Here is a 13,548-nt window from a genome sequence, read left to right on the forward strand (position 1 = left end):
TCAGGACAAAGTCCGCTCATAGAGGTGGTCTGAGTAAGAATTTTGTCAAAAATTATTGGAAATAATTATGATTAAAAGTTTCCATCTACAACTTATCTTGTTGTTTATTTTGTCTGTGTTTTGTTTTGTGCCCCTTGCATTGGCAGGCCTGGAATTACATGCAATCCATTGAGGCCAAGGCGTCTGTTGCCCCTGGTCATGGCCTTGGTGCCCTTCAAAACATTTCCCAATGACTATAAGATTTTCTAATGGAAGTTGCAAAAAGAAAATGGCTATGCCTATGATCAAAGATGAAATTCCAAGCCTGCTTTTGCTGCCATGGCTCAGGTCAGCAAAAAGAGATTTATTTGGGGCATTACTTTGTTCTTCAGTGCATATAGTCTTATTGTGAAGCCATGCAATATTTAAAAATCAAATTTGGGGGTGGGTTGGTCGGTCCATGGAGGAACCCGCCATGGTTGATCAAAACGATTTCCAAAAAATAATCTATATTTTTTAACCCCATTCTGAATGGCCCCTAACTATGTTTATTATTGATGTATTTTGAAACCAAACGCACAAAATACACCATTTTAAAATGATGTAAAGAATACAATGTCATTTTATGTTGTATGTGTACCAAATATTTGTGTGTGCATTTCCATATGTACAGTACCCAAAGTAATTGAAAAGGGGGCCGGGCACTTGTGAATAGTGAATAAGGAAATACTTCAAACTTGACAGTTGTTAGAGTTCGAAGAGAATCTCCAGCCAGGAGGGTTAACAGACTTTAAGGTGACGTAATGAATACAACATGTGCGACGGTCTAATCCGCCCCATAATGGTGCTTTGTACTAAACCCAGACATCATTGTTCAGGGAAATCCGGGACACCGGGATTTAACAACAATCCAAACCACAACCATAACAAAGTCGAGCGCCCTCAAGCGTCTTGATCGGACCATTGCGCTGGAAACCGACCATCTGTTTCGTTTAGTTGTCTGTGGAATATGCACTGTATTTTGAGGTAATTATATCCGTTTTTCGCACAATTTTGATAGATATTTAGCGATAAAATATTGTTCTGCTACCATTGATAGGTTCCCTGGCGAATTTTTGTATTGTATTACTAAAGCAGTCGTTAAAACACTACGTTTGCGATATGTAGTTTCGACTTTCGTGTTGACCCGTCATCAATTCATCATTTTGTATGTTTTTAATCTTCATTCAATACTGCTGCACTTGAATCATACAAAAGTCATACTTTTTTCCCCTGTAATTTGTTTACTGACTTGAATTTGTTGTATTGCCTCCAAAAAAAGGATTTTGTTCCTACCATCTGACCATGTTTAGTGTAAACATGGTAAAAACGAAATTATTTTTTTGAGGCAATACAACAAATTCAAGTCAGTAAACAAATTCCCTATCTTATGATGTAGGCATGGAGTACGAGTACTAACTAATGTAGCAGATCAATATGTAGCCCCATAAATTCCCTTCCTTATGATGTAGGCATGGAGTACTAACTAATGTAGCAGATCAATATGTAGCCCCATAAGTAGTGCTTATACTTTGGATCCCCTCTGCTCCTTGGCCCTTTATATAGTCTCTACTCTATGTCGTTCGTTCCAATATCATCTCCACAAATGTTGTGGGGATAGCGTAACAAACCTCATAGTTCTAGGACTATATAGTCTCGCCACAAGGTGAAATAATTTTATGCCTAGCCGTTTAGTAGATTCCCCCCACCCCCCCCCCCCCCCAAGTTGTCACTTACCCTAGCCCATATGCGGAGAGCACTTTAACCCAAAAAATGTGCGCACTCAGTTTGTTAAAATGTGCTCTCCACAAAATGAGCTACGGTACTGACTAACTAAAGCAATGTAAGCGAGTAGCAGGGATGTGAAAACATCCCAGTTTGGAGAGTAGAGCTTTCAAAACCAAAGATGAATGTACGGAAGCTTTTACGCTCGCAAGCTTTCACATTATCGCTCGCAAGCTTTCACACTTTACGCTCATAGTTTAGACTTCCTAAATCACATCCCTGAAGTAAGTAAGTAAATTTCCTGACCTTACTTCCTCTTTGTTACCGTCAGAACTTTCTTACTGTCTCTGTTGCCGTAGTGGATCCAATCCAGAGAGATGTACTCTGTACCTCGCTGAGGCTTTTTACTACACTCAGCTGAATTAAGACTAAGAGGAAATCTTTACCGATATGGAAGAGGTCTTGGGAACCATTATTAAGGAGGCGAGTGCCAACAAGCATAAGGCTATCAGGGAGACTTGCTCACAAGCCATCGGTAAGAATCCTAAGATAAGTAATTTTTCAGGTACAATCAGTAATTCTCTTTTGAGGGAGTGTTGACTCTGAAAGCTTTCCTCCTGAAGAGTACAGCTGTTTGAAGCGTCGAGACCAAACCTCTATTTAGGCTAGCCAACGCTCCCTCAAAAGAGAATTAGGCCTATTACATTGTTTTACCCCTCAAGTTTACTATTGTTCTCATTCTTATCCGCTTCAAACATCACTTTGGTAAGAATCCTGTTTCAAGAGGAAATCGAGTCTTATATTCAACTTCTTCTCATCTGGGCCAAATTTTATCGAGCTGCTTAAAGGCACTGAACACTATTGGTAATTGTCACAGACCAGTATTTTCACTTCGTGCATCCCAAAATATGCATAAAATAAAAACCTGTGAAAATCTGGGCTCAATCCCTTGGTCATGGAAGTTGCAATAAGAATAATGAAAGAATAAACACCCCTTGTTGCACAACTTTGTGTGCTTTCAGATGCCCAGTAAAGGGCTTCAAGCCTAAATGATATCTCTTTCTCAAAAACTACATTACTTTCAAGGGAGCTGTTTTCTTACAATGTTAAAGGCAGTGGACACTATTGGTAATTGTCAAAGACTAGCCTTCACAGTTAGTATATCTCAACATATGCATAAAATAACAAACCTGTGAAAATTTGAGCTCAATCGGTCATCGAACTTGCGAGATAATGAAAGAAAAAAACACCCTTGCCACACGAAGTTGTGTGCGTTTAGATGGTTGATTTTGAGACCTCAAGTTCTAAATCTGCGGTCTCGAAATTAAATTGGTGGAAAATTACTTCTTTCTCGAAAACTATGGCACTTCAGAGGGAGCCGTTTCTCACAATGTTTTATGCCATCAACCTCTCCCACTTTCTCATCACCAAGAAAGGTTTAATGCTAATAATTATTTTGAGTAATTACCAATAGTGACCACTGCCTTTAAATACTACAATGTATCAACAGCTCTCCGTTTCTCATTACCAAGTAGGTTTTTATGCTAAGCATTATTTCGAGTAATAACCTAAAGTCAAGTGCCTCCAAAGAGTACCTGCAGAAATGATGTGTTTTTGTAAATTTTTGAAGTATTAATTTCAACACACCAATCACATGGTTCATTAAAAAAAATCTTATTATTTGGCATTGAAATAGAGTTACGTTGTGACTTACCCTCAACAACGGCTGATACTCAGAAGCTTATATTTAACTTTTTGAAAGATTATTATTAATTTTTCATTTTGTTCATCAAGGTAAGGCTTATAATTAATTTGTCATTTAAAAAAATTGTCAGGATAAACTTAAGTGGAAGTCTTATTTGTGCTGGTAATTGTTTTTTAATTATCTCACAGTGCAAAAGGAATCGCTGTCTCGCTATGTTGATATATATCACACAAGCGCCAGTGGAATACAGAAAAAAAACAGCGCTTCTGTGTCCCATAAGGCCTCGTTGAATATGGGATGCAGACGCGCTATATTTTTTTTGTATTCCACAAGCGCGCTTGTTGTAACAAATTTATCTTCCAGTCTCACGTGCAATGCACAAAGTTTAAAATTTCATAAACGTTATTTCGCGACGAACAGCATGCACGTGCACAAAGTTTAGAATGTATTTTTTGCACTGTCCGTATAGTAGTATATAATATTATATGTATAAGTAGTATATAGGTTATAAGTAGGTTTTTATACCACCCTCCAGTTCGAGCATCTGATTAGTGGATTAGCGCGTACTGGAAAATAAATATAATTGAAAACACACAGTTTTAATGTTGTCCTCAGAAGCGACTGAGATACCATTATTTTTTCAATTCTGCATTCTAAAAAGAACCCAGTTATTTACAACTTGTTTTTGCAAAACCACGAAGTAGAAGGAGAGATTCTGTTTAAATTATAGAATCTAAAAAAAGACTGCTATAAAATTGCCTAATCTATGGATGTGAGCGTTGAGCGTTTTAAAAGCAAAGTATTTTGAGCAATGAAAAATAGCAAATAGGGCCATACATTTGTCAACATTATGAGATTTGAAACACAATACCACTTTGCAGTCCTAACACTCACTTGTTCAATTGCCTGTAAAAAAAGGGTACCTACAGTGTAAAACCAACCTTTAAATTTACAACATGTGAATGGACTTGCAGACTTATACTAATAATGTTTTGAGTAAGATTCATTTTCAAGATTCAATCCATGAACACATTATTGTTGTATGTAAAATAAATGACTTTTTGTTTGAATCTTACAGATACATTACAGTGCAAAGAATCGCCAACCTCTCTAGGTCCAAGTGATCTAAGAGAGATCTGCCTCTTGCCGTTACGGCTAGTCTTGGAATCAAAGAACAACAAGCTTGCTGCTCATGCTGTTTCTGGCCTTCAGGTAGTTATTTGAAGGGCTAAAAAAAAATTGGGGAAATCCACTAAACAGCAATGCTTTCTAGCTCATTATTTGTACTGGTCCAACATTTATTTTACAGGACCAGATTCAAAATGAGGTGAACGAGCACTAAGAGAAGATCTACAAATGTATCTCATTTGTCATGCGAATCCGATGCTCAACAGAATTGAAAGATTGGAAAGATTGGTTGATTTCAGGGAACTTTTTGCAGAGTCAGAATTGGTAGCTCTGTCAAAAGCTTCCCAGAGATTTTAAGATTTTACAATCCATGGTGCCCTTTGGAAAATAAAAGTGGCCTTGCCCTCTAACAAGCTAAAAGTTTAGGCCTGACTAAAACTAATAAATGAAATAAAACTGATTGATTGATTGATTGATTATTTCTCAGAAGCTGATTTCCGATCCTCGCTTCAAGTCAGATCCATCCCAAGATGATGAGGAGCACAGACTACCCCTTCAGGTGCTTCAATGTGTCGCCTCATCCCCACAGCTTGCTGAAGATATCCAGGTAGAAATCCTAAAGGTATGTATGGGAGTACAAATATGATTTTGAACCCACAACCTTTGCAATTTTAGAGCAGGGTCTGACCAGCTAGACCACCGAGATTGCTAGAGGCAATTTGAATCCTATATTTTAACAGTTTAATTTTCTATGAAAACTTGCATTGGGGGAAAATATTAATTTTGGTTTTACCCATATACACCAATGTGTGTTAGCACTGTATATTCAGTACTTTCCCTAGCTCTGTGAAACAAAAATCACAGGCATTATTACCCAGGTGGGGTTCGAACCCACGAACTTTGCAATTCTAGAGCAGTGTCTTACCAAAGTTTGTATCAAAGACAGAGATGGTGTTACCGCATAACTTACTAGATTAAAAATGAGACAATATAAAATTATTAGCTGTTCAAAACTGTATACCAACCAAAAAGATAATGGTATTATTGCAAAAAATTGTTAACTTCTGGAAGGCTAATAAAAACATTCGAGAAAGACTCTGCTAGAGTTTCAGTCCGTTAACTATTTTTTAGATTAATAAACATTACTTATATCTTCGTGAGCAAAGGGGTGTGTGCCTTTTTTATAACTCCTACAGTTTTATAGTAAGTCTTAGATTTTGAGGTTTGCTAGTTGAATATTCATGTTTTAATCTACACCAATAGATTCTCCTGACAGTGACTTGCTCCGCCTCCTGCTCAGTTAGTGCCCTGTCAGTCATCAAGGTGTCAGAGGTCAGTACTTAGTTCTTTCTTGCTTTTGATTGGTTATTTCAGGGATATTTTGCATACTGTAGCCCCTCCCCGTTTTTCAAAGCCCCACTTATCTTTTTTGCCTTGTTAGTTATTTGTTTACTCATAATGTTTATATTTCCCTCATTTATTGCACTTGTTGAAAACCTAAAACTAGATTAAACCTAACCCTGATCATCTCATTCAATGGAGGATAGTAACAGCGTTGTCGGGAGTACATCTCATATATCACACACACAACAAGTGACATTTTTTTTTACAAATTCAGCATGATGGTGATCTGTGCAGTTCATTTTTTGTACAAAGTGCCATATCATGTGATTCATTCTCCCAATGTTTTAAAATCATAACTCCATATATTTGGCATACTTTCCATAGTTTGTCCATAACTACATTCCTCAGGGCCCTTTAAAAGTCTAAGGAGATCTATACATGTATGCTTCATTTTAAAAGGTGGTGTAGCATTTTTGAAATATCGTCGAAAATATGGAGCGGTCATGTCCATGCTGGAAGAATAATCTGTAGTTTGAGCGCACAATATGAGATATGTTTCTGCAGAAATTTTTTTTAGAGTGTTTTTGAATTCCTCTCTCTTAAACCGCATTTCTTTGTTAGCAATTCTTTCTCTCAAAATGTTAAATACATTATCAACAGCTGCAGGGCATCTTACCAAATATGTTTAAAGACACTGGACACTATTGGTAATTGTCAAATATTAGTCTTCACAGTTGGTGTATCTCAACATATGCAAAAAATAACAAACCTGTGAAAATTTGAGCTCAATTGGTCGTCGAAGTTGCGAGATAATAATGAAAGAAAAAATACCCTTGTCACACGAAGTTGTGTGCTTTCTGATGCTTGAGTTCCAGACCTCAAATTCTAAACTTTAGGTCTCAAAATCAAATTCATGGAAAATTATTTCTTTCCTGAAAACTACGTCACTTCAGAGGGAGCTGTTTCTCACAATGTTTTATACTATCAACCTCTCCCCATTACTTGTAATCAAGAACGGTTTTATGATGATAATTTTTTTGAGTAGTTTAATACCAATAGTGTCCACTGCCTTTAAATTGTCAATCCTTTTTGGAGTAATTATCAAACCTTCCCTTCAAGTTGGTGCAACTTGTTCTCCCTGAACTCCAAGCAGTCCTTGAAGCATACTGATTGAAACGTCGAGTTGAAACCAACATTTCTTTTCAGAACCACCCCAACTCATTTAGAGATAGTCATTACATGGTGTTACCGCAAACCTTTCCATATTGATGTATTGCTTCTTCAAGTCACTGTAAACCTGATGGTACACTATTCCTAGTTGTGACTTATTATTTTATCATTGTGGTAATGAATCTGATGAACTCATTCAAAAATGCTTTGCACTGCAACCCATTGGCGTGAGGAATCTGATGAAGAGAAGATGTTGAACTTGAAGAAATCTCGGCCTTCGATAAGGGAGGAACATGGGGACTCTTTGGTTAAGTGGGGCTGAGGGGTTGATTTGCCTGAAATTTTACCCAGGTTTTTGTTCTTTTTACTTTGCCCAAGTTTATTTTACTATTTTGCCCGACTTTGGGAGGGTAAAACTTGGGGTTCTTTTGGCTGTGCCCAAATATTACCCGCTGTTTCGCTCCTCTGGGTCACAAGCAATGGGGCATAGAAAGGGACCAGAACCCCAAATCGCATGGGAAGCTCTCGTCTGGGAGTTGGGACTCAAAGCGGGGTCCACAGAGGTTGAAAGGCTCCGATGAAACCACTAAATAAAAAAGCCAACCTGAATGCCCAACTTGCCTCTCAACAGTTTTGTTTAACGTCACACAACTTGAGTAAGCATGACGTGCACAGAGCGTGTCAGATCACGCTGCTACAGATCCTCAGTATACTTGCGCAGAATGCCACGCAACTCATGAAGCAGGTAACGCATCTGTCCGTCGATATCATGGTGGTGCATGGTCAACTGATGTCATGTAATCGCATAATGCATTCATGTTGTACAGTGTACATGTTGTCACATTTCATTTGTGTTTTGTTAACATTTCATTTTGGATTATAAATGTTTTTCGATGAGTCTTGTTCGATAGTTGGGTTGCAATACTTTTGATGTATTTAACAAGTACATGCACAGCGCGTACACGGTGCTCTTGTCCCTTGTTAATACATCAAAGATGGCGGTCGATGAGGCGTATTGCAATCCATCTATACAGATTTTCAAATGACACAGACCCTACACATAAATTTTGTACGGTCACTAGCGACTGTTCGGTGCATGAAAGAGTTAACTGGTAGATCTTATCGTCGGCACTAAATCAGTGGGACAGACACATCTGTCCGTTGATATCATGGTGATGCATGGTTAACTGATGTCATGTAATCGCATGGCGCATTCATGTTGTACAGTGTACATGTTGTCACCTTTCATTTGTGTTTTGTTAACATTTCATTTTGCATCACAAATCTCTCATCATAAATCTTGTTCAATAAAGGTTTTCACAGATATTGACAAATGACTCAGACCCTACAGAAAGATTTTTTTCTTTTTTTTTTCTTTTTTTTCTTTTTCCATAAGCAACAAAAAACATACAATTACAATAAATCACAGAAAAAGAACCGACAGAATTAAACAAAAATGCCTAAAGGGCAGTAAACAAGAAAACCACGGACAGAAGACAAACAAAAAGGGACAACAAAAGGACAACCAAGGACTAGACAGTACCAACTAGACATCTAAACATCAGATAAACAATATAAACTGGGCAGAAAATTTCACAGAAAGATTTTGTTAAAAACTCAGCATCCACCCTTTAGCAGTGGTCTGCTGGCAAATAATTTCTAAGGACCAGTCAAAAATCAGTCACAATGGTCCGACTAGCAAGTTCATTGCTTCCAAAAGACAATATGTAAACTAGTTCAAACTTGTTTAATCAGCGGCTACAGGATAATCTCAATATTTTAACTAAAACCTTTTTTTGGCCAAACAGACATCGTAGATATCGATTTATAACCAATTTACACTTAAAATTTGCATTTGGTAATAAATAATTCAAGTAAAAAATGCACCTCTCCCTGCGGCTTTTTCAGCCGAGAGTCAAAAACGGCTTTTCTATTATAATGATATGCAATGACCCCTTGACGTCAGTAGCGATTTTCCCCAATTGAGTGTGTACACAGTTCTCTAGCTTTGACCAACTGAGGGCACAATTTTCCACATCAAATAGCGCCGATGACATCACGATTCCTTTGTCACGCGGGTTTGTTTGACCTCACGTTTTTCAGAATTTTAGCTTGGAGTGTTTCAGAGAAAAACCATTTTTACCATGTTTTAACGTGAGGTAAGAGACTCGTTATATGTTTTTTCCTGTTTCCTATGGACTGCATCTATTACAAAAATGTAACAACTGTATATTTCTGAGCATTCTGTAGCCGCTGTTTAATACAGATTTATACCGGCATTGACACTCGACACAAACCCCACACACAGATTTAGAAAAACTCAGCATTCTCCCTTAACAGACTACAGTGGTCTGCTTGCCATTAATTTCTGCGGACGAGCGACACATGTACATTAAGTTAGTAACCAAGTGAAGCTTTAATAGAGGTTAAATTTGCATCGGGGATAAAGAATATTAATATCGTTGCGGTACCCGCTGCCAAAACATAGGATTCGAACTGCCTCTAGCTGCCGGGCAACCTCGGTAGTCTAGTTGGTAAGACACTGCTCTAGAATTGCAAGGGTCGTGGGTTCGAATCCCACCCGAGTAACATGCCTGTGATATTTTTTCACAGGACTCGGGAAAGTACTGAGTATACAGTGCTAGCACACATGCTGATGTCATGCATGTAAGGAGGCAGCTGGTTACTCCATATTAACCTTACTCAATCTTTAATTTCTATAAACTGGATATCATTCATGGTCTATGACCCAGCCATTGCACAGTCGAGTGGTTATAGCGTTGAGTGCACAGGAAAAGGGCATAAATAAGGCTCTATACCCATCTACTGGCCACACTATGAAGTGTGTTGTCCAAGTATTAGGCCTAGATTACAGGAAATTGTTAAAAAAAAACAAGCAAAAAAAAAAAGAAAAAAAAAGTTCACGCTAAACAGAAAACATATTTAACCAACTCAGCTAAAAATTTTGGGTGGTTACTTATTTTGTTTTTGGGGTGTTTTTTTTTATTATAGATGCAGTAGCGTAATTGTGTTACTTTGTGTAATATCTTGTCTTGATGGGATGGGGAAAAAAAATGCATGTGGACAGTTTCATAGTTCATACTTACATGAACATGTAACTTTCTGTATTAGCTTTTCAAAATGTTCAGTTCTTGTCTGATTATTTTTGCATGATGCTGTAGAATATGCCCAAGTCATTAATCCAGGTAAAATCCATTGCACAAATGAAGCACTTGCACAATGCCTAAATAACTCAAAGATGCACACTCACTAATCGGAGGCACACATTTCTACTCAGTTTTGAAGTTTGGATACTCACTTGTATAAGTTTAAGCTACTCACTTGTGTGAAGTTGAGCTACTCACTACTCACTTGTGTGAAAATAGGCTACTCACTTGTGTGAAGTTAAGCTATTAGCTTGTTTGCAGTTAAGCTACTCACTTGTGTAAAAATAAGCTACCCACTTATGTGAAATTAAGCTGCTCACTCAAGTGTGAGTTCAGCCACTCACTTGTATAAGTTTAAGCTACTCACTTGTGTGAAGTTGAGCTACGCACTACTCACTTGTGTGAAAATAGGGTACTCACTTGTGTGAAGTTAAGCTATTAGCTTGTTTGCAGTTAAGCTACTCACTTGTGTAAAAATAAGCTACCCACTTGTGTGAAATTAAGCTGCTCACTCAAGTGTGAGTTCAGCCGCTCACTTGTGTGAAGTTATGGTATTTACTTGTGTGAAGTTAAGCTACTCACTTGTTTGCAGTTAGGCTACTCACTGGTGTGAAAATAAGCTACCCACTTGGTTTGAAGTTAAGCTGCTCACTTGGTTTGAAGTTAAGCTATTAACTTGTGTGAAGTTAAAGCTATCACTTGGGTGAAAATAAGCCACTCACTTGTGTGAAGTTAAGCTACTCATGCGTAGCAGATTAATGGTAACTGGTCACAAACTGTGCACATTTTTTTATAATCTGATAAGCAAAACTGTGTTGTGTTTAACTAAAAATGCACTTCATTGGTTCAGTTTGTATCATGTGACGTAGATTAGATACACTAAACTAATATCTGCCTAACCATTCATGAATTTGTTACCCATATCCATCTCATTCTACTTATCTCTCTTTAGTAGTGATCAAGTGGATAAATATAATAAAACATTTTTATCAGATTAAAGTGACAAAGTTAGGAATTTTGTTTACTTTAAAAAAAAAACATCAGGCGTGCAACTTTATAGCCTTTTATTTGGCTAAGTGTCATAAAAAGGTGTACACTTCAGCTGTACACAGTTTTCGGAACCAGGAAGTGTATTTCTTTTAGTATAAAAGTTTTAGGTTGGTGTCGAGAGAAGGTAAAGTACATTTATTATGCAGAAATACTTGCTTGTGAAGTGGCAGAGTTTACCTGTTTGACTTTTTTTTAAAACTTTCTAAAGTGGCATTTTCCTGTGAAGCACTTCAGTGGCTATTGACTGCTGTCATGTCTCAATGTTTAAACTCTGTTGTTAGATGAACTGCATATACTTTGCATTAGTTATAATATGAAAGTTGCATGATGTAAGACACTGAGAAGGTTTGCAGTTGCACCATGAAAATATCTCTTAGCTGATAAACCTTATACTGGTAAAAACAAGTTTCCATTGAGTTGACCAATGGTTTGAAACCATTCAACTAACTGCATGGGTTTTGAATGGTGGAATGGTAGTACAACGGTGCTCAGGACTAATTGTGGTGCATGGTGTACACATGCATATGTTAATAATAATAATAATAAACGAGACTTATAAAGCGCATTTTACAAAATTCAATGCGTTGGAAGAGTGCTACGGAAAAGACGATTATGAGAATAGATGTGTTTTTAATTTACTCTTGAATGTCTGGAGTGTGTTGGTGTTCCGAATATGTTCACTACATTTTATCATATTGCAGGCTGGCATACATTATTTATCATTAAAAACAATACCAGTCTGTAATTTGCACATATCTGCCCGATGCACTAGCTTGTGTATGGGGAGATCCCTGCTATTGTTTGATAAGCACAGTGTATGTGTAGGCCTGGAGGCCATCCCCTCTGTTGCCCTAGTCTTGGCCTTGATCTGATGCTCCTTGAGAAGTTTCCCGTAGACTTAAAGATTTCCCAATGGAAGTGCCATTTGCAAAATAAAAATGGCCTTTCCCTCTCATAGATGAAACTCAAGGCCTGCATGTGTACACAGTGCTTGCACAGTCTCACAGGAAAAAAATATTTGTAAGTTCTTAATAATTGTAAAATATCAAAAAGACAGAAAAGATTACTAAAACAGGTTCTTGCCCGACCATCCAAAACGTGAAGAGATATTCCATGGTGTAACATCAAACCCTTGATTGTGTCCACTTCTTGTGATGAGTTTTGTTGTTATTGTTGTTTATGTTTGCATGAAATCAGCTGTGCATGGAGTGTTTCCAACAGAGTCCTCATGCAGGCGTTCGTGCCATCTCGACCCTGGCCGTAAAACAGACCCTTGGATCGTTCAGCGTCACTAACAGAATGCCTCAGGATATCGCACAAAATGATCAAGAACCAACGGTAAAGAAAAAATGCTTAGATTTCAGATTCAAAATGGCAAAAAGGGAAAATGTGTTTCGTTTCATGTCCCAAGGAGTACTTGAAGAAAATGATGACAATAAAGTTATTCAAGATATGTGAGAGAAAAGACGTCTTTTTAATAAATAATACCAAACACTTTTGAAGTACATAAAACAAAAAGTTAATTTGCGCTGGATACAAATTTATTAGGGAACCTATAGTAGCAAGACAATTAAAACAAAAACGAACCGATTTCATTTTCCATTTTATACCGTTGTTTTACCTCTAAATTGGCTGATTGATGACATCAATGCATAAGGTCGACTGCCAGCTGCACAAAATATTTTGTCTGTAAAAAATAATGATAGATGTAGATAAACCCTTAATGGTAGACCTTAGTGTGCCAACTCGGCTTTTAGAAACTTAACTTTTAACTGCAAGTTTTTTGTTTCTTGTTTTGCGTTGCTAACACTTGGTATGGCAGCAGGATGCAGTGACAACGAGTGCAGGTTTGTTATGTGTATAATGTGTAGTGGTTTTGCTTTATAAAAACATGGTCTTGTGTTGGTCTCTGGCTTAAACTTTGTGTCTGCCATCTTTAATCCTTTCTTGGGCCCTTTTCAAATCCATGGCTTCGGCTTTGGATTTGGCTTTAGGCTCCGAACTCGTGTCTGAAGCTCTGAGCACAGACTCAAAGCACGCACAAAAGACCGATCCAGTAGGCTCCACCCACCTGAGCAGGAACACGTGAGGCTCTCCAATGCCTTTCTGCACAACTCTGCCGCGCGGGCCAAGGAATGCGCACGCATGTGGGACCTTAGTGTCGGACCTTCGTTGCGTTGTGATTCGTCAATACGCAATGGGGCGGAGCTTAATGGATCGGTCTATTAATTGAAGGCACCC

At 37.8% G+C, this 13,548-nt stretch overlaps 1 protein-coding gene across 5 annotated transcripts in view; it reads left to right on the forward strand.

The window, feature by feature from the left end:
• Window positions 1-944: 944 nt before the first annotated feature.
• Window positions 945-13,548, forward strand: part of LOC117296556 (brefeldin A-inhibited guanine nucleotide-exchange protein 3-like) — a 38,074-nt gene continuing 25,470 nt past the window's right edge. Inside the window, exons 1-8 of one of the 5 annotated variants that reach the window (XM_033779537.1) lie at window positions 945-1,005; window positions 2,075-2,278; window positions 4,527-4,660; window positions 5,064-5,198; window positions 5,840-5,908; window positions 7,722-7,835; window positions 12,505-12,645; window positions 13,130-13,154. In XM_033779537.1, coding sequence (XP_033635428.1) covers window positions 2,194-2,278; window positions 4,527-4,660; window positions 5,064-5,198; window positions 5,840-5,908; window positions 7,722-7,835; window positions 12,505-12,645; window positions 13,130-13,154 — 703 coding nt within the window. In that variant the 5' untranslated portion in view covers window positions 945-1,005; window positions 2,075-2,193. The remainder of the gene's footprint in view (window positions 1,006-2,074; window positions 2,279-4,526; window positions 4,661-5,063; window positions 5,199-5,839; window positions 5,909-7,721; window positions 7,836-12,504; window positions 12,646-13,129; window positions 13,155-13,548) is intronic. The other 4 variants (XM_033779538.1, XM_033779541.1, XM_033779542.1 and 1 more) reach the window with 4 other exon arrangements.

This window comes from Asterias rubens, chromosome 11 (assembly GCF_902459465.1).
Source record: "Asterias rubens chromosome 11, eAstRub1.3, whole genome shotgun sequence".
NCBI lineage: Eukaryota > Metazoa > Echinodermata > Asteroidea > Forcipulatida > Asteriidae > Asterias > Asterias rubens.